At 38.6% G+C, this 22,513-nt stretch overlaps 1 protein-coding gene across 1 annotated transcript in view; it reads right to left on the reverse strand.

The window, feature by feature from the left end:
- Positions 1–22,513, reverse strand: part of CNTNAP2 (contactin associated protein 2) — a 1,023,368-nt gene that overhangs the window by 48,522 nt on the left and 952,333 nt on the right. Inside the window, exon 21 of the mRNA XM_058800058.1 lies at positions 16,068–16,161. Within this exon, the coding sequence (XP_058656041.1) occupies positions 16,068–16,161 (94 nt within the window). The remainder of the gene's footprint in view (positions 1–16,067; positions 16,162–22,513) is intronic.

Below are 22,513 nucleotides of genomic sequence, written 5' to 3' on the forward strand. Positions count from 1 at the left end.
ACTGACCTCAAGGGATCTCTGTCTATGCAGTATGTTGAAAAGTACAGAAATGAAATGTTCCTCCTGACTAGAAGTAATGAAAATCATTAAAATAACTATTTAACATCCCATTTAGGTAAAATTTATCCCCGAGACTGACAGTGCATATTTGGAATGGAAGGATGCTTGCAAAGCTGCTGTGGTGTCTCCACAGCTCAGGCCAAATGGGCTGCATGTTTCTTTGGTCAGTCAGAATTCTGCTGCTGCCATGGTCTTGTTACTCCTGCAGGTTTGTGCAGACAGATGGCACTGTACTATTTTGAAGCATTTCTAAAACCCTGGATCTGAAATCCCAAACTGGCAGACTGGTTTATTTTCCACTACATCATTCCAGTTGACACTACAAATGCACTGCACAACTGCCTTCAGATCCTGCCAGCAGAGTCTCCAGCTCTGTCTGTCTCCATCCTGTTGAGCATATGCTGTCTCTGTAACACGTTTATCAGGACAGAGACTGACTGATTGTGTGGATATTTCAAGAAGCCTTTAAAAGACCCCTAAAAAGCCTGATTAAAAGGCTTTGCATGTGGAAAATAGAGCTGCAACCATGGAGGTTTGGATTAGACTTCTGCATGGGCCATGCTCCAGTTGTACAGCAGGGAAAAGGTGAAATAAAAGCAGTAGATGAATGTGTAGGGGCCTAAAACTGTGAAACAGCCTCTATTTTTATGTCAAATACTGATCAGGCTGCAAAAAAAGCATGATACAAGGTCTCAGAGCCTTACTGAAGCACAACATTTGCCATGACTCAAAACCAGGCTGGTGGTCAGCTTTCCTATGGCAACACAGGGCATTGTGCAAATACAAGAAGCTTTTGCCATGGATATTTCACCAAAAGAAAAGGACACACAGCAGATGAAGAAAAAATTAAACTATTGCCCAAAAGCAGAAACAATGGGACAGGTAATAAAATGACAATCTGTGAAGTACAAATATTCCAGTCCCTTCCTGGCTGTTCAAATAAAAGTCATAGAATACAAATATTTCTCATTGGTAAAAAACAATGTGAAGACAGAGCGCAATCTACTTCATTTGGGGTCCCTGAAATCTCTTGACAAGAATAGAAATGCCACGACTCCATGTCATTACGAGATGTATTTCCTGCCGATTTTTTCTTCCTTGGATTATGTTTTTTTTCCTGGCACCATTTAACATAGTTGTCGGTGACACGAACAGTGGGATTGAGTGCACCCTCAGTAAGTTTGCTAACAGCAAGGTGTGTGGTGTAGTTCACCTGCTGGTAGGTCAAAGGATGCTGATAGCATCCTTTCCTGGAGGGAAAAGGTGCTCTCCAGAGGGATTTTGACAGGCTGGAGATGTGGGCCCGTGGTGGGTTCCATCAAAGGCAGCGTGGCCAGCAGAGTGAGGGATGCGATTTTGCTCTTCTGCTTCACACCTGTGGTACCCCACCTGGAGTGCTGTGTCCAGCTCTGGGAGCCCTGACTTAAGAAGCACATGGACCAGGGGAGGGCCATGAAGGTGCTCAGAGGGCTGGGGCGCCTCGCCTATGAAGACAGGCTGAGAGAATGGGGTTGAGAAGAGCCTGGGGAAGGGAAGGCTCCAGGAAGACTTTAAAACAACATTCCAGTACCTAAAGGAAGCTACAAGGAGAGCTGGAGAGGGACTTCAAATTACTTCAAATTACTTCAAATTACTTCAAACTGAAAGAGGATAGGTTTAAGGCTAGATATCAGGAAGAAATCCTTTACAATGAGGGTGTGAGACACTGGAACAGGTGTCTGGAGAAGTTGTGGGTGTTCCATCTCTGGCAGTGTTCAGTACCAGGTTGGATGAGGTTTTAAGGAGTCTAGTGTAAGGTGTCCTTGCTCATGGCATGGAAACAGAGGATTTTTAAGGTTTCTTCCAACTCAGTCCATTCTATGATTTTATTGATGCCCTTTCAATTTTAAAACAATGCAATGAGGGTAAAAAGGGGTAAAGGATTATTGTGAGATACCAATGAGAAGAAAATTAGATAATTAGAATAAAATTTTCTTTTAAACAATGAATATATAAGACAGTATTCCTTTCCCCAAGGAATGAATTTATTCTTTTCTGTCAAAAGAGTAATATTGACTAAGCTGGAAAAACATTAGATCCAAATTGGAGACCCAACTAGAAAATAAGATATTTAATTAATACATACAGAAATGCATGAACTGTAAAATCTCTGGAATGGAAGAATATTCAGATAAGATTTCACTGGAAAATGAGAGATAGTATTTGCACTGATGAATTAGATGCAGTGCTAATATACTGAAGAAGGCACACATTCTAGGAGGAAATAAATTTCTTTCTACATTCTGCTTGGTGTCACTGTACTTGAAATTCTTTCTATCTTATATATTGATACAAAAAAAACCCCCCACAAAACCAAAAACCCAAACAAAACCAAAACCAAACCAAGCTTATAAACCCCAATCCCTCTAAGATTAAGATTAATGTTAATATTAAGACTCTAAGACTTTAAGATTAAAGTGGTAAGTAACTTTCAGCAGCAAAATACACATATGTTAAATCATTAGAGCAGAGAAGCTAAATCCTTGCTATTCCAAGGTGCTAAATCATTTGCAGTATGACTAAGAGAACACCAGAGAATTAATATTAGAAGGAAAAAATCCCAGCCCTAAGGATTCACAGAAAAAAAGCTCTCCATAAGATGTGCAGAGATTTTTGCTAAATCAGCTTAAGCAGAGCAGATTTTAAGTAGAATTTGATGACTTACCTGGAGTAAAGCTTATGATGTTTCACTAAATGTTTGGCATTCTATGTGTCAGGGGCTTTCTGTTCAAGTATTTTATGCTGATTATGTGATACAAGTCACCACCTATCTATTATGGTTTTCCATTCAGTGTTTTCTCCCTATCCTTCTTTTTCACCACTGCTTTTTTCATATCTTCTTTATTCTTATTTCAGTTGTTTCCCTTCTTTCCTGTTTTATTCCAAATATTAACATCAGTTATATCCTTTATTCTATTGTTACATCTACCAATTCCTCTCTACTGTTTTTCTGGTGGCTTTTATTTTTGACAAATACTTTTCTTTGAGACTTTCAGCATTGTGGCTGGCTCATCCATGGGTGATGTGGATTGGTAGACTGAGGTGGGGTGATAAAACAGTTCTTGTCAAGACACCTGTCACAGACCACAAGAGTTCTTCGCAGAGATCCGGAAAAATTGCCTTTTTTGAGAAGCCTCAGGTACTCCAAAAACTTAGGCATGTTTCTGTACTGGGAAATGTTAGTGTTGTTCATCATGATCTCTATGTTGAAGCACTAAATCCTCTAAAATATGATAGACTTCCTCCACTTCTCAATACACTATTACAGATTGAAGCAGTTTGATGCAAGCTGAGGAAAGAACAAACCACTAACAATCATTTTGCCCTAAAATCTTCTCTTTTCACCCATACTTTCCCTCTTCTGAAACTGGCAAAAAGAAACACTTTAAATATTGCTGGTAGTTCCTATCTAATAGAGAGCTTTGTGACAGTCACACGTCTGACAGCATTGAAATGCACAGAGAACACTTAGTCTGACACATCAACAGATGTACAGCGAGGCTGAAATATTCTGGATATGCTGAATTTGCTGGGCATAACGTTTAGCTGTGCATCTGTGCATGTAGCCACAGCATGTTCCAGCTCATGGCCTGTGCAAAGCTGAGTTTAATTACACAGGCACAGTGGTGAGTTGTCCAGGGTTTCTGAATGATGAGCAGCACCCACAGAGTGTCTGCTGAGTGGATGGGAGTCAGAGGAAGAGCTGGAAAAAAGGAATGTGATCGGTGACCTGTAAAAGCAATTTGTATCTTTCAGCAGCTGCCAGGCTGGTAGGTACACATCTGCAGAAACTCTATATGTGGACTGTATTTAACATGCTCAGCATCAAGGCCTGCAAGGGGAGCTGAATAATGGCACAAGAAATCTCCAATATCCTTTGAAAAAAATACTTGGTATTTTTGTGGATGAGTCTGAAAACTGGTAAAGATATAAATGAATATTTATTTCATTTCATTTCTCCCTGTCTTCAGTTTGTTACTAACAGGAAGGGTTTGATTCAGGCAGCAATATAGATAATAAAGATGAAGGCAGGATTGAGATTGCAGGAGTTTAGGATGTAGACAACCCTGTCTTTTTGTTTTAGGAAATCCGTGGCTAGTTGATATGTTTAATGTAAGTGGCTTGGCTGATGTGTTTGTAAATCAGTTAAACAGCAAAGCAGTGAGTTTGCTGGTCAGACAGGAGCCTTCTGTCAGCATCTCAAACTGCAAAGGTCACAGCAAGGTCACTGATCACACAATCCTGTTCATCAGCTCGTTCTTGCATATGGAGAGGGAGAGCAGTGTGCTGCTCATTTTGTCCCTGACACCGAATTACTGTGACTGGAGGTCCAAGAGGGTGGAAATGAGCCAGCCCAAAACTTGATGCTCTGTGTTTGAGATCTCTGAAAGCAGCACATGCTGAAGCCAAAGTGCCACATGCTCAGCTAGGACAGTTGTGCATTTTGACAGGAGATCTGACTTTGTTAGGGAACAGATGCCAATCCACAATAATTAAGAAGGAGCAGATGGGTGAGGTAAAGATATATATGCTCATTTCTTTGACTCATGGTCAGGCAGTAAGAAAAACTCAAAGAAACAAGAAAAATTGGTGCCTCCCAAGGGCAGCTGATCAAGTGCCATTTCCCAAGCTGTCTATTCCTCCAGTCTGGCACCAGAGAAGCAGGACATCCCTATTTGATCTGCATCTGGCATCAACCTTCTTTCTTGCTTATCAACACTCTTGATTTGTCACCACCACTTTGTTTCCTATGTCTGTGTTTCTCACAGCTTTTTCCATGCCACTCCTTAGTCCCTTTGGATCTTCTTTTTTTTCCTCCCCTCCAGAGGCATTTACCCAAATTTGCAACAAGAACTTGAAATTCAGAAGGCACCAGCTTCTTAAGTCTCACAGAAAGAAAATTGTCTAACCAGTTGATAGTAATTTCTATTTTTTTTTTCAAAACATAGAATTGTTTGGTGATTTCCATTTGTGCTCTGGAAGAAAGAAGGAAGGAGGCACAATTTGGTCATGCTGGAGAAAGCTGACCTGCAGAGCTTTGCCACTACACCACAGATCTGAGTGCCTGGGAGCTTGAGGGCCACTGAAATGTGGATGAGCAGAGGAGAGAAGGAGCTGGGTCCAGAGCAGCAGAGACAGAGCACGCTGAATCCACCTGCAGCAAGAGGATGCAGCCTGACCTGAGCACTGCTGAGATAAAAGCTGCCTGCTGCAAACTCAGATGTGAGCTGCAGCCAGAGGGAGAACAGTGAGGGGAGTCAGAGGATGAGAGTGGGAGCAGAAGGGAGGTAGGGCTAGGCAAGAGGTCTATAACAAATGTGTGTATGAGCAGAGCTCCCTAAAGTCTTTTATTTTGGAGATCGATAATGTAATTGAAACATTATTGAAATACAGCACAATTTTTAGTTAAAAGAGGTGTCCTCAGCCTGTTGCCCTTACATGGGGCTGTGGGGAAGATCAAAACAGGCTGGGAACTGGGAGAGAAATGCAGGGGAACTTGTGTACCTCTCTGCCCCATATTATGATTTTGTTTGTGTTTAACATGGCTTTTAATTTGACTAAGTACATTTTGACAATTATGTACAAAGTAAATTTCTTCAAAAAAAACCACCCCAAACCAGTAATAGGTGAGTCTTAAGGAAAGACTGGAAATGGCCAGCTTGGAAGTAACAGAAATTAATTTGGTGTGTAAATGCCATACACACCATTGGAAAGCCACAAAACCAGTGCAGAAAGAGCTGGGTGTGCAGCACTGTTGGTAAGGGAATCACATTGGGAATAGAATGTCTGAATGCTGTGGTGAACACCTTAATAGATAATTCCTGATGAGGGAAGCTAGAAAGAGGGCAGATGGAGCACAAAATGGGAATTTGTCAAGCTCACCATGTCTCACTCTTCCTCCCTGTTCTCCATTCCCTCTCTGATCCCCTCAGAATAAAGTGAAAATGCATCACAACTAGAATATTTCCCATTCATTTATTTTCCTGCATGAGGACAGGGTGCAGCCTGTTACTCTAATACCAGAAAAAAAAAAAATTCCTTCATAAGTTTAGTACTCTGGTTTCAGTGCATCCCTCAGCAGAAAGGATGTGGCACACCACAAACAACACCCAGGAACCAGATGCAGTGCAAACTGAACTGCCAGCCAGGCATTCCTTCATCCCTGGAGGGGACACTATTACAAAGTCAAGATAACAGACTTAAGCAATTAAGATATGCTGTGTGCATTAATGGAGAGAAATCTGTGGGTTCCTGCAAGCTTGCAGGCACTTAGTGGAGAGCTGCTGCCTTGGCTCCTTTCCCAAGGTAAAGGAAGTACCGGAAAGGATGGCAGTGTAAAAATCCTTTTGCCCCAGCTGATATAATGTTACAACATTACTTAAATATCCTGCCTTCTCATGCTGGCCTAGGAGCTCAGCAGGGTCTTGTGCTCCCTGATATAATCACATCAGTTCCTTTGATCTGAGCAAGAAAATGCTTGGGTTTGCCTAAGGGAATGTAAAATGCTTTGAGAAGCTGTGTTTGAAGTTCTTGTCCCTCTCTTTCTCCTGTAGCTTTTGCAATCACCAAGTTTCTGTACTTCTAGAGTCAGATCAGTTTTAGCCACTGATACTCTGCTGTTTTTTTCCCCATATGCTCTTTTCTCCATAAGTTGGTTTGTCTCCATATGCTGTTTTCTTATACAGAGGATGGCTTACAGAGCTCTCATTAGCCTTTGCATGGCCTTCATAAACTCTGACTCTCATCCTGTGATTCCAGGAAGTCAGATTTGGCAACTATCTTATTAAATGCTTAGTTTTGTCTACATTTATATTAGTGGAAATCTTAAGATGTTACCTATGAAAAATGTAAAGGAAATGTTTAAGTCTTGGTCAAATTAATAGTAGAAGAAATAGTAGGCCATTCCCAATGTCATTAGTCATGTCATTGACTGTCTTGCAAAGAATCCCATGTGAAAGCAGAAGAAGGAAACCAAGAAGTTGCCATTGCTCCAGGGAGACTGACAAATATGCTAATGTTATGTTAAGTGAGCTTTTACTGGGTGAAGAAAGTACATATTTTCAAGGTGCTAAACTGAAATCAAATCAAGTTTGGCTGAGAAAGATATGACAGCTTGATGAATTGCGTTAGCAATTGTAATAGTACTTTGCTTTGAGGATGTCTTACAATGTCAGTATTTCTGAGGTGTCTCAACACCTACAGCTCAAAAAATTATTTTCAAAATATTCTAAAAGGAAAAAAGGTTTTTTTTTTTTTTTTTTTTTTTTGGGAGGAGTCATTTTATCTGAAGTATTTTAAACAATTCAATTTTTCTGATGCTCGATGACAAATTCATTTCTCCCCCTGGATATTTTTGAGATAACTGTCTATATTATGGTGCAGCCTTTACACAGTTTGGATTCTGCAACTGACCAGAAGGATCAGGAGACTATTTTTTCATCAATAAGCATTTTCATGTAACAATGAGACAGACGACAATCTCTCTCCAAAAAAAGAAGGAAGGACTGGTTAAACTCAGAACACAGTCTTAAGAGGACAGAAAGCAGGAAGGAGTAATAAAACCAGTGCCAGTATATATTATCTTGCTATCAGACAGAGCAAAAGGAAAATATTGCCTTTTGGTGGGAGACTGACTGTAACCCTACTCAATGGCTTCCTTTGCCAGTGGGGTGCAATCCTGGTGGTACAGTAACTGGGAGTCACTGAGGTAGATTTGTGAGTTCATATAGTCATAAAGGAGAGATTTCTAGGTAGTGGTGTACATTTATGGGAGAGGAAACAGGCTTCTCTAAAAAGAAAGTTGTAAACATGCAAGTTTATTCCTGTTGAATTTAAAGGAGCAGTTTATGAATTAGTCACTGTACCACAGATTAAATGCAGTTTTATTATGGCAAATAAATCTAAGAATCAGTGACTGTCATGTTCAATGACATAACACTGCTACTATTATGCAAGATTTAGTATCAGAATAAACAAGCAAGCTGCAGCACAAGGAGCCATTAGTGACATTGAGTCTGCTGTGAAAAACCTCTGAATCTAATTCAAGAAGCTATTTAAAACCAATGCTATCCCTAGTACTGTACTACACTATCCTATCCTATCCTATCTTAGTACTTACAACATAATTTTCTTGATACTTCTATAATTTTTGCAAGATACCCTAAGACACACCCCCACCAAAAAACCCCAACCTACTAAAAAAACCCAAGTAAACCAACAAAACCCCCCCAGGCAAACAAACAAACAAACAATCCCCCAAAAAAACAAGAAAAAAAAAGATTTAACAGACTAATTTCAAACAACCAGTTCCCGCTGAGTGGTGTCAATTCTATTGGCTTGGCAAGTTTTAAAGCAAGATCCCTGATATAACCACAGTGCCTGTTTTTATTTACAGCACGGATGTAGCTGAAGCCTTTGGGAATCACACAGTCTTCCAAATGAGTTCCTTCTCCATGACAACTAATAGTATTTTAAGTGTTCCCTGAAATATGCAGATGGAGAATGCATTATTGTACCTATCATAAAGGACTTATTTAGAGAGTGTATATATATAGCTTTAAAATTTGCTGAGCAGTAACACTTGAAATTAAGACATCAGCCAGGTTTTGGCTCTGTAATTTAAACAGTGAAAGCATTTATTTTAAAAGAAATGCAAAGCCTACAGGCAAAGGTCTGGTTAAACAGGAAATTGCTGAAGTGTCTTTCCGTAGTTTATATACTTACCTTTCTTTTTGTGATATTGGGAATTAAACAAATTATTCATCATGAATAATTTAGTCTATGGATTTATAGTTCTATATAAAGATCCTAAAGAAAGATTATCTTATTTTCACTTTTATTTATGACTTAATATTGTTTGAGGAACATGTTTATTTTACTATGTCTTGAACGTACTAATGCAGAACAGGTGCTTATTCTTTTGCAAAGAGCAGCAGCACAATATAAACTTACTTTACAGTCTATATCCAGTTTATTTAAGCAGAGTTTAGTAATGTGAAGATTGTGTAGAGCCTTTGAACAGAGATAAATTTCATCTTAAAAAGCTGGACAGCTCAAAACCACACAGACAAGCCCAGGCTTCTCTGAGAGAATGAAAGCTGTCCAGGCGTAAGGCACAGCATCACACACCATGAAATTCCTATCTAATTCATACTCCAGAAAATCCCACATCCCTTGCTCTTCCCAGGTTCTCCAGCAACCTGAGCAAACTTTCTCCAGGTTATAGAAAACCTCTGGTGCTTCTGGTATAAGAAGCCACTGCAGATCAGAGGAGGACAGAGGCACTTTCAAACTATCCATGGTGGGAGGGAAAGCTAGTACAGCTCTTGAGGGAAAGGGACTTGATCCCAGTGATCTTCTAAAACATGGGACCTGATTCACCTCCCTTCCTGTCTGACAACCTCTGCAATATTTTGGTCAGGCTGTGTGTTGTTTTGTTGTGATTTTTCCCTAAGTGAAACAAGTGTCAGATAAATCCTGAGCTTTTTTTTCAATTGTCAAACAATGAGTGAGTTTTGAATTAGATAAAATTTCTGTATCTGCTCTTACAAGGAAGGACATGTATATAATCTGCGCCCTCAGCCAAAATAATATGGACCGAATGCTATTTCTGTAGCTATTTCTGATCACATCATCAGTGCATTTTCACATTATTTTTCAATGTTTTATATCTGGAACTATAGACAGAGGTTGCCCAAGCTAGGTAAAGTAATATAAAATGTTAAGACTTGTGCCTTGGCTTATTGAAGACATTTTTTTGGTCAGTTCTGTCTGTAATCTTTGGGCAGTTCTAGTTTAATTTTTGATTTTTCCTTTGAATATACTTGGAGGAAAATTATAAGATGCTATACTTTCAGCTTCAGGAATACCTTGGGCTTTTTCAGACTGTGTAACACTTTTTTTTTTTTTTTAAGTGATTTATAAGCCTTGAAAGTGCTCTGAGCTGTTCGATTTTGCTATCTATGCCATTAGAATTTTATGGGGCCAGTGGCAGGTTTTATTGATGCCTCTGTCATGTTCAGTTCCTTTCTTTGAGCCTTGAAAGCAGCTGCATTTGAAATAAATTAGTATTAGATATTACACAGTACAGGCAATGTAATTCCTGCCTTCCTGGGGTAGGGAAATGTTGTATAACCAAGATATGCCACCTTAACAAAATACAGAAGCTAGGAAAAGGTCAATCTAATTACTGGAGTTAAAGTTATCATTTTATTCCATTGTTTTTAAATAGTGTTATCATAGTTTTGAATGTCAGATAAGGCTTGTGCAAATACTCTGTTTAAAATGGCATTAACCAAATGAATTTACCTTACAGTCTCCTTTTATTTTTTCCCTTTTCTTTTTTTTTTTTAATTTTTATTTTTCAGAGCCAGTAGATGAATACTTTGGAAAGAACTGTAAAAGAATGGGATAACTTTCTCAGCAAGATTCTGTAGAGTGATCTATATGAATCAATTTTCTGAGACATGTTAAAGCACAAGGGAAACAACTTTAGAATTTAGGAATTTAGGAGACTCCTGCATCCTGATAGAGGCTGGTATGTGTGCTAGAAGACCATGAGAGTAAAAGGTGACCCTCTGGAGCTGTGGAATGCCCATGGAAGATTTGAAGACTGGGGATCAGTGAAGTTTTTTCACAGAGAATAGTGCAACAGGAAATGAAAAGGCAGCTGCCCCTACAAAGTATGAGAGAGGGGCTGAGAGGTGAAGAATCACCTGAAGGGTGAGAGTGAGAAGTTTGTGGGAGGAAATGACTCCAGCTAAATTTTAGAAGAGCAAAGCTGGCTGTACTCATGACAACTGAGATTATCTAAACATCCAGTTTAATCCACCTTGTCTGGGGTCTACCTTCTGCCTCTCTGGAGCTACAGCAGATGAATCCTGCAATATTCTGAAAAATGGAAAGAAGATGCTGCATGGATACCAAATGGCATCAATGCATATTCTTGGCTTCTCTTCTTCATTTTGGTTCTCAAATTATAAAATTCACTTGAGATACCTTACTTTTGCCTGGGGTCAAACTGGCAATTCAAAGTGTTTATCATGTCCCTTGGATTGGAAACCTGTAGATGGAAATGTTCCTTTCTGAATATGGCTTGTAGGTTAAGATTTCTCAGAGAAAAAACAGATAGGTCAAAATCAGAGGTCTGAAAGAAAAGAAAAATTACTTTTATTTTGATCAGGTTTTGACCAGAAGAGCTGTGGAACATTTCCACCTTTACCAGAAACACTTCAAAGAGTGAGTATGGACGGCTAGATCTGAGATCAGAGAGACAGGCAATATTTAATCCCAGAGGTGTTTCAGCCAGGCTGATAGCATTATACAGATGGAGTAGGAGAAGAGGAATTGTCCAGATGTTATATTTTTGTATGAAAATTCATACATAACTCATGCAGGGGAAAGCACATCTTTAATATTCAACTGCTACCTGCTGTAGCAGGAGGGCTCCCCATACGACAAGGAGCATCCTCAGTGAGATTACAGTACTGAATGTTAATGCTGGTGCCCAGAAATGAAGCAGCAGGCAGTTACTTTGAAGTAAGTTGGTGGATGAATTTACTGCATGCTAGTTTTTTTTTTTTCTCATTATCAGTGAAAGTTGGCTGAGCTACCCTGCTCTCAGAGTGTCTCCCAGCACTGCGAAATGAAGGGGAGCAGCAGAGCTCAAGCTGTGCAGCTCTGAATGCCACACTCCTCACATGTATAATGAGCTGTTAACTGCATTATGATCATGAAGTAGTAGTAGATACATGCCAAAGATGTGAAGCAGAAGAACGCTTTTAGATTATTCATGATCTATTTATAGCTCTGCACTAATTTCTACGATATAAAGCTTAAAGTGTCAAAAAGTGCCCTACAATATAGAGATTGTATTCTAAACTGATATCTTATATATATTAACAATAACTTCGTATCAGATGAAGTCAGTGTCTAAAAGCATACCCAAACTGAGCACCAAATATGAATATGCCTTTATCCTTCATAATTATTTTAATCAAGGCTATCAATGGCCCCTTTTTAATAATGGCAAATGCTCTCAAAGACAGAAAATGTTCATTCTTTAACATGAAACAAACCCTCTAAGTGATGAAACTCTGCAGTTGTGGAAACATGGAGATCAGAAGCTGGTTTTGAAAATGGTGTGATGGTTTTGGTAGGATGAATTACATTGTAGGTCATTGGCGTTTTTCAGCTACAAGTAATGAAGCACCAAACTGCCAAACTTTTTCTAAAGAAAATAAAGTATCTTATCTAGGAGTGAAGAATGCTTTCCTCTTGGAATAAATGCCATTGTTCACTGCTGGAAGTTCAAAGCATTCTGAACTTTTGCCTCCTATTATTCAGTTATCTATTGGCAGACAGATGCCATGCAAGAGAAAAAGCAGTTCTTCTCTCTATACTGTACCTAAGCCATGAAGAAATATCATTTACCTCCTCCTTTTTGTGAAGTATTTCTGTGTTCTCTCCTTTGCACATTTGAAACTAACTACTCGGCTAGATGTAAACTGGTCTTACCTCCCATCAGTCCAAGTTGCTGAATGTCACAATGAATCCAGAGAAATACCTCTTCACCAATTTTAATTTTCACCACAAACACCAGTAAAAAACCCAGTAAGTCCAATCAGGTTACAATAAAAAATATCTTTGCATTAACGTTAGGAAAACCCCACCACATCTAGAAATTGACCTTTTACCACTTCTTCTCAAGGCAACTACTTTTTGTGTAAAGAATCAGGCCCTGGGGTTGATTTCTAGGACCTCCATTTAGCTGTAGAGTGATGGCAGCTGCTTTTGTAAGAAGGAAGGCAGACCTGAAACTGACCTGAAACCTGAAATTTCCCTTTTGGCTACCATTACTAGAAGCCCCTGAAGAGCTCTAGATTGAGACAGAGACAGAAATGGAGCCCACAGAGGTGAGCTGCAGGGACAGCTGTCAGTTCTGAAAATGATTATCTGTGTGATGATGACTTGTACTATGTCAATTGTTTCCAAGTGGATATTTAAGTATTTCTGAAAAGCGACAATTTAATTTGGAGTGATTGGTGGAAATGATGACAAGAAGCACATTTCCTTTACTTCCCTGCCACTTTCTCAAGAGTAACTCTTGTCTGAGCTTGGTGTGTCTGTGCTCAATCATATATCCTTTTAGACAAACTCTCAAATTATTTCTGCTCACCAGAATGATACTTTCACAAAATCATGTGTAATTATCTCTAGCTAATTACTTATAAATACAAATTAAATGCCAAAAAAGTTCCAATTTTAACAATAAAGTACAGACTAAGAGAATACAGGTGTAGTTTCCCAAAAAGGATGTGAAGACAAAGCTAAGTATTGCATCCAAACCATGCAGTTAAAGGAAAAATCAAACCTCTGCTTTATCCTACTGCAGTAGTGAGCTGCAAGTTACAGCCTACATGAAAATGTAGATGCCTGTCACATTGTCTATTTTTTACTTTTTCGTCTTCATAGCTTATCATCCAGAAATCCTGGTTTTCCCTCTTGCCTTGTCTGTCTGTCATCAAAGCCTAAATACATCTAAATAACAGATTAAAGAACTTCCTTGAAACATTAACAATACCTTTCTATCATTTTTTGTGAAATCCTGCATTTCTCTAGTGTTATTATTTTTGTTACTACACACACATGTAAAATAGGATTTTTCATTTGTTGTGTGTTTCAGCTTTATTTCCCACCTCAAATCATAATCCATTTTACCTGGGTAAGAATTATATACTAAGCGGCTTTACCTCCAGTTTTACAAAAGACTACAATTATTTTATTCAAGCCAGTGAACAAATGCATTTTTTAAAACAGTATTTCAAGGAAACAGAAAACATCTCAACTTAAAGAAGAAAAGTTCTCCCTTATTGCAACTCAAGCATTTTGCTGTTGCTCTGATGTGACCTTCCTGCTTTGCAGAAAATATTCTGAGCACTTACAATTTCACAAATAACATTATCAATCATCCATATTGTTGTAGCACCTAGAGCAGAGAGATGTGTTGCATTGTGGGAGGTGTTGGACAAGGGATCAGTTCTGACGGGGAGCAGATGAACTCTCTATCACAGCAAGAACAGCTGGTGCAGAAGCGGCTGCTCCTATGCAAATAACACCAATAAAAATGGAAATAAGACAGACAGAAGACCAGTTTCCCAGTAAGATTGTTCCAGAGTGCTCTTCAAAAACCATCTGTCTTTAAAAGTAGGGCCTTGCATTCATTTTTGCTGACAAATAAGAATTGCATCGTATGGGAGCAACAGAAACTGAATGCAAGTGATGCCAGAGCAGCAGTGAAATGGGAGGCTGCTCCCATATTGCCCATTTGGAGAATGTAATTGCATATGGGCACAAATTGCAACTTGATCTATGTATCCAGATCCTTTGTTGGTTCTAATCCCTCTAGACCACTAAAATATGTCTTGTCAGTATGAGGTGACAGCTAGAGCGTTTGAAGATACTGAATTCTATGTCTACTTTGCCCTTCAAACTGCTGTACTTGGATAACCCTTTTAACTGAGTTCAACATGACTCTGAGAGCTGCACAGTAAAGCTCATAAACAGACATGGTCAGTTGCACAACCATTTTACACCAGGAAATCCATCTCTTTGCAGTGAAGTCCAATTTTTCTTTGGAAGAAAGAGTAAAAGGGATTTTTTTTTTTGTTTTCTTGTTTGTTTCTTTAGTAGTGACACATTTTTCTTCTTAATAAAATGCCTTATCTGCAAAAACATTAACAAGCAGAGAGGAAGAAGCAAAATAATATCATATTCCCAAAGGGCTAATATAATCCCATGCTATTAAAAAATTAAATCAGACCATCAGCTCCAGTCCAGATGCCCAAGTTAAATGCAGTAAGGTACCGAGATTCCAGGGACTGTCCAAAATCAGACTGCATCAACTTTTGTACTAGCCACAGAACTGACTTGGAAAGTACTAAAAAATAGTTCATGACTTTCCTGATAGCCAGTGATTTTAAAGGCTTTTCATTCCTATTTAACGGAAGTTCTGCATGTTAAATTTTAAAAATAAAACAAATGGAAAAATGTATCTACAAAGAATCCCATTAGCTATGTGGTCAATTTCTTTACCACTTCAAAAAACAGTGCAAAGGGTTCACAGATCAATGCCCTAACCACTTAACAAAGAAAAGTTTGCAATTTTCTGGATTAAGCTCTTCACTGACTTCAAGCAACCATATATCTGTGTAAAGTACTTAGAGGAAAAAACATTAATTCCCCTTTATCTCTGCAAAAGGGAAAAAACCCTCCTTACAAACTCTAAATGTTGGGAAGAATTGCCTCTTGAAGTGAGTAACCCTGGAAATTCACGTAAGAAGCCAGTAGCAGAAAAATTAAGCAATGGAACGAAGGAAGGTCTAAAAGTGAGGCCAAGGCATCTTTATTTTCCCTTGAATTCATCTGAGGAGCTGGCCAGGAATCTGCTGCACTGGAAATAACCATGAAATCCATAAAAGGGATAGAAAATGTCCAGGTGGGTGTTGCTGCAGATGTTACAGACTCCAAAAGACCTCGCTGGTGGATGTTAGTGGGAGAGAATGGTGGTTTGCCAGAGGATGTTCTAGGATAAGAAGGCAGTCTGCATGGATAAAGACATTATACAAGGCACACAATAACTTCACAGTGAATGATAATATTCAAAATAACTTCAGTATCTCCTGGTAGAAGAAGTGGTCTCAGTGATTTCCTTGGATTGCCTTCATCTGACACTGAGAGAGGGTAATGAAACCTCACAAAGACAATGTTATGAGGGTCTCCTTGCTCAAACCCTTTTTTTCCCCAATCCATGGCAGAAAATTATTTATTTGTGTGCTCATCAGCCTCTGTGACAGGTTGAACACAATCCCTCCTTCAGGCATAACTCCAGTATCACCACTTGTACCACATGTCCAGCAAGCATCCTGCTACACACACATCATTGTCCCAGGTACAAAATGAAATCTTACCTATGACTTTTCCTAGGAATAGTGCCTTTGGGGAATTGAACTGAATGTCAGATGTGGCTGGCAGGCTGTAACTCGTTGGAGGATAGTGATCAAGCTGGAGAAAGAGAAAAGAAATGATGAGTATTTTGAACTGATCTGTTTATTACAGTTCTGATCAATCAGGTCTACTTTATGGAGTTTATGCCATCTCTTATAACTATCCAATACACTCTCATTTTCATAAAGGGAAAACAATAGTAAATACCCTTCCTTCCATATCTGCCATCTCCACAGTTCCCAAGGCCTGGAGTATACTTATACTGAATATATTTTTGTTCTGGTTTCTGTAGAATCACATAATTCTTTACTTATGTGCTCTTCAATTGCTAAATATAACAGCATAAATAATAAAACAACTTTTTCTTTCCATAGAAATAGATTTCCATTTGGGACCTATGTTACTGCTGAAGCTAGATATACATAGCTGGGAATTTGAGACTAATTCAGGTGTTGGGCATTTTTCTTTTCTCTCAGAAAAGTCATAAATTAATCAGGCATTCTTTTTTTTGCACTTCATGCTTATTACTTTCTTGTTGAGAATGTTGTTCGATCTGATTGTGATGACGCCTATTGGAACCAAAATAAATTCAAGAGTAATCAACTTAGCTAAATAGTTTAATCTATAGGAAATGCATATTGTCCCCGATATGGCACAGCAATCCCATCACATTAGCATATTTCCCCCTGGATTTTAGCTATTTAACAGAAAAATGTGAAGAAAGAGAGTAATAAAATGAATTGCCTATGCTTGGTAATAGTGCTATTAACATAGTTTAATATAGCTCAGTGGAGTTCTGATTTCACATTTCATAAAGGTAATTGGAATGAATTTTTATCTTTACTGTTGTTATTTATTTTCTCAGATTTACATGTTTATTACACAGGCTTAAAGACGACAGAGCACTAATAGTTTATTTTATTCTGGCCTTGCCTTGGCACAAAACAGGATAGAAACTCATATATGTGATTTAAGACTTTGCAAGGTACAATAGACTGCAAAAGTAATTCTCAGGAAATGGCAACTCTATGGGGCATGCAATATTTTCACATATCTTTTTGCCATATTTCTAATTTCAAAGTGTAAGTATAGTGGATTACTTTGTTTTAATGATACTGCAAATGCTCAGTTCAGTGGTTAAAAGTAAGTGAATGGCAGGTAGCACAGAACTGAAGGGCTGAGTCCCCTGGTACCCTGGAACACCATGAGCTCAGGGAGTTGTAAAGCCCGCTGGGGTCATGAATCTGCAGAGGCAACCATCTCAAAAAACCCTAACAAAAAACCCTGTCTTTCTTATAATTCCCCATAAAACCCCAAGAAGAAAAGTGCATATACAGAGGACACAGGAAAAAAAGTCTCTGCAGATGGCCAGAGCAGTTTAGTAAGTCTTAAAGTTCAGAAATTATTTTTAATTTATCATAACTAGTATTCACACTGATTATTTTTAGACAAATACATGGAAAAACATAGTTCCATCTTCTTACTCAGAAAATAAGGAGCTTCAGTTTGTTCAGGGTATTGTGAGCAGTTTTTCTTACATTTTTAAAAAAGAGCAGAAATACATATTTTACCTGAAATTAGAATTATGTAAATTCAAATTGAAAAGAGTTATTTTGGAAAAAGTGTAGCCAAGTGAATACAAAGGGTTAAAACAGTAAACAGATCCCAACCTCAAACCAACCTCAGGCCCTACTAAATAGAGACTCCACTTGAGTACTTGGTATTGGTTTTCCTGATGGAAGGGAAATTCACAGCATCCAACATTGCAAGTGTGAGATGCATTTTCAATGGGAACTGTAGGCATATCAGGTGAAAAAAAAATTCTCTTGTTATTTCAGGACAAAAATAGAAATGGCTTAGATCTGTCATGCTATTTACCCTTAAGGTGATTAAATGACAAGTGTAGACTTTAGAGAGGTGTATCAGGTAAAGATTGGTGAAAAGTAGTCCACAAAACACTGATTCTCCATCCTTTCATATCTCAAGAGGTTAACCTCATGTAACTTTGCATGCAGTGGAATTTTTTCCAATACCTACACAGGATTAATTTTCTAGGTTTTCCCTTTATTAATATGACTTAAAATATGCTGAAGTAACTCTGATAAAATAATTGGGCATGCTACTACTTATGCTGGTATCTGTCAGTATCATCAACATTTGGGTTCTTTCTTTTTCAGAATCAGTCTGGAGCAATTTTAAAATATTTCTTTTTCTTGTGATCTGGACTCTAGGCTGTGGGGTTGATCAGACTATCATTAATCAGATAAAATATGAATGAGTTAAATATCAATCTATGTCTATAATGAACTTATTGATGTATGCTAGATGTCCTAAAGCAGCAGCCATGTGTCCAATGTCAGAGTAACAGATGAGTAGTAACAAGTAATAAAAAAGTCACCCCTGCCAGATGTGGAGGCAGCCTCTACCTGTGTACATGGGTTGTGTCTGCAGGATATGCATTAAATTGAAAAGTCAGTTTTCATAATGAACCACTGTGACCATTTACATGGACAATTACAGAATATCAAATCCTGCCAGCTGTGATGTGATAAGGCTGCCTTTGTGTCCAGGTAGTGTTCAGGATTTGGAAAGGCCCTCTCTTTCCCCATCTTGGAATAGGTTTGTTAGCAGCAACGTTTAAAAAAAAAAAACAAACAAAATCCTTCCAGTGACCTCACCTTCCCTTGAGACTTCAACATAGCAGAGCTGAAGTCCCAAGGGATTCAATCCGGTACAGAGGCAAAAGGGATTGCAACAAGGAGAGCAATGATGTGTTACACTGCAGGCTCTAACAGGAACAGACACTTTGCTGTTGAGGTTTACTTGTTTAAACAGATTTCTTATACTGCATAAAACCCTGAATCTAGCCACTCACATACATTTTTCACATCTCGTTGAAGTCAAGGAAAGATATCCCAGTGGGTTCAACTGTGGATTGTTTTAATGACTGTCTGAAGTTTTGGGTTGCTCTGATTCCTAGTTAAAATAAATCTCTATTTAAAAGCTGTTGATACCAATTTTCAGGGGCAAACATTTCTGATCAGTGGTAGAGCCAGCTCTTGCTCTGCTGCCAGCTCTGGCATCTCTTGTCAGGGGGCACCTGCATTGCTTTCCACAGCTTTGAGCAGTGCCTTTCTCTAATCCTGGCACCTGGAATAAAATGATGCACCACAAGACAGTGGGTCTAGGGAACAGCAGCTGAGGGAATGGGGAGATTTTTGTCCACTTGCTTTTATTGCATATCTTTGTACTAAACTAGAATTACCTGATAAAAGAAACAATTTTTTATTTTGGAGACACTCAGCCTAGGGTTTCTGTAGAGGTCTGTGTGTTCAAGCATGATGCTGAATTCTTTCCAAAGCTGCATGTGACTGCCATCCAGTGGGGGCTCCAGTGTAAGCAGCTGGAACGGAGCAGCCTGCAGCCTTTGCATGAAATACTAGCCTACCAATCTAATAGAAAACACATAATAAAAAGGAATTACTAGTGTCAAATGATATTTGAATGATAATTTGATTTCCTTAATTAATGAAAATTAAATAGAATCTCTCTCTGTATACACAGATGTTGATGTTATGATTTTGTATTAAATTACCGTTTAAAAATTATATTTAAGATTTTTCATTACAGCTACTTTTTCAAAAAAAACTCAGTAATTTCATTTGAGCTTCATATAAACATTCAGTGTGGCTTTGAGTGTAACAGGGATGAAAGTAGGTGGCAGTTTCTGAGGAATTTGCAGTTTCAGCTCTCAAGTCACGTCACACCAAGGCAGACTGCCTTTTTTGGAAGTTGTCTGGATTTAAGCAGAAGTTCAATAAAAAGCTATTTCTTTTAAATTACTGTTCACTTAGATAATAAAACTAATCTTGATGGGAGTTCTGAGATTAACAGAGATATCAATCTAAGGGCAAACATAACGTCTGCATCACCTTTGTAGTCTTGGGGGAAAAAAAGGGTATAAACACAAACACATACCTTATATTCACCCTGTGGATATACTTACATCTGAATCATTGTCAACCCAGCCTGTGTACTGCTGTAAAGTTAAGGCCTTTATTAATGCTGGACAAATTTTATAAAAAAAGTGTAAAAATCAGATGGAATAATAGTGCTGTAAGGCTTAATCTCATATCATCTGATGTCAATGCAGCTCTGCTGTTGAATTCAGCAGTAGCAGGATAAAGAAGGGGATGTTACCATCAGGATCAGTGTAGTTATTTCTCTTCTGCATGATTATGATGATTTATCACTTGTGTTATCAACTTCTCTAGTCCTGAACAAGGGCTTTTTGTGCTAAGTTCTATAATAATACATAATAAAAATGTTCCTACTCAAAAATGCCTACAAAGCTAGAACAGACTTGGCATGTGACTCCAAGAAAATAACAAGGCAGTATGCAGGTGTTCAGAGGCAGCTCCTCACAAGTATGACAGCAGTGTATGAGAAAGAAGAAAGTTGATTATGAAAATCAAATGGGAGGTAGTATGGCATTCTTTTTATTAGTGTGATATAGATGATTATTCACCTGCCAAAAATGTTAGGAAAAAACTTACCATTTTTTAATATGGTGATTGATTTTATTTTTTTTTTCTCTATTGCAAGAGGAAAGGAGCAGACTGGAGTGGGGACTGTGTAATTGCTCAGGCTGCTCGTGGCCACTCTCAGTGCAATTCAGCTCCCTCCTCAGTGTGGCACTGGTGCTCCGCTGATCTGGTTCTGACGGGTCAGGTCCTTGACCCAGGTTAGTGCGGACCAGATCTGCGCCAGAGCAGGGACAAGCCATGGACTGTAAATGAGGAGTGGATCCAGAGAAACAGGCAGGACCATAAACCCTGCATTTTTTACTGCCTTGGACTGTCACAGACCTGCAGCCTCACTGCTCATCTGGAACACAGGAGGAGGCACGCACTTCACTGGTGTGATGTAAGGCAAACTAAAGGCTGGCACTGTGCTTTGAGCTCTGCAGATGAAATTTTTACAGAGGTATAGTAAATGCTCTTTTAGGAACCACTCCTAAAAATATGTTTTGCTGGTGTAATGCACTGATTTAACCTTTAGCAGTTGTTTTTTTAAAATAAAGGTCAATTACAGTATTTTATGATAAAGTTTCTTTTTTTTGCAGCGATTTATATTAAAAATGTGATTAAAGTGATACACACATGGAAAAAACATAGATACATTGCAGAAAAAAAAAAAAAAGTTCTTTTTTCCGATTCAAAACTTGAATCCTTTATGTGCAGAAAGCTTATATATATACACCTGAAAGCTGCTGTTGCTCTGCTAAATAACACCAGGGATAATTTGCCTTCCTCTAAAAATCCACAAAATTTTGGATAAAATTTAAATGGAAATGTAGAAACATAACTCAAATGTAACAGAAGCACTGATAAGGAAAAGCACACTATTTAGTCTGGCTCCTTCAATTAGAATGATTCTCTGGTGCTTTTTTCACATATCGGTTGACTTTTTATTGCTCTCTTTAGTAGATGAATTACAGTAAATGTTAACAGAAGCAATAGCAAGTCATATAATGCCAAGTCATTAAAATTAAAGAGATCTACCTCAGGTACCTAAAGATGACTTTCACAGGACATTAATTTGTCCAGTATGTGCTTCCACACAATGGAAATCGCCTATTTCATGGTAGGTTTTGACTTTTTTAGCTTTGTCCTGGACTGTGGGATTACTTAATGATTTCTTTGTTCTTTCCTTGTTTCTTTAATTCCAATAAAATTATATAAAACCAGCAACCACACAGGCCAAGGCAGACACACACACACTCTTATCACTGAAAATACATTATAGAAGAAGGAACTATTTTCAGCATAGCCAATGTAAGTAACACATTTGTGAGGTGGATAAGCCTGCTGATACACCCTGCAGACCTTTGCTCTGCTCTGATATGCAGACTCAGGAAATACCAGGCTGCACCATTCTCCCTTCTGACCTGCATGGCCTTAGCTTTATTTCCCAGGAAAATGGGGGTGTAGGGTGAGGGAGACATTCCACTTCTGGATTTTACCACAATTTGTGGCCTAGACATGGGCAAATTTGGGATAAGGCAGCTGAAACATGACTCTGAATCCAGCAACACAACCTCTACTTAAAGGAAATGAGAAGGATGGATGTGTGAAGGAGCTCCTCTCCTATGGAGGGGTTTTAAAAAGCAGAAAGTAAAGAGAAATATTCTTCCAAAAGCCCTCTAAGTTGGAAACTATCTCAGCTGATGCAGAGAGAGTAAAACTTTTTAAATGATATATTCTTTGTCATCTCCCTCTGCCTTTGTGCAGCAGCTACAGGGAAACCACAGGGAGCAATGCTACCCCCAGATGGGGATGTATGGATGATGTTTTCCCCACTGTTTCCCCATGTTTTTCCAATAAGAGAGAGATAGGATGCCACGTCC

This window comes from Ammospiza caudacuta, chromosome 1 (assembly GCF_027887145.1).
Source record: "Ammospiza caudacuta isolate bAmmCau1 chromosome 1, bAmmCau1.pri, whole genome shotgun sequence".
Taxonomy (NCBI): Eukaryota; Metazoa; Chordata; class Aves; order Passeriformes; family Passerellidae; genus Ammospiza; species Ammospiza caudacuta.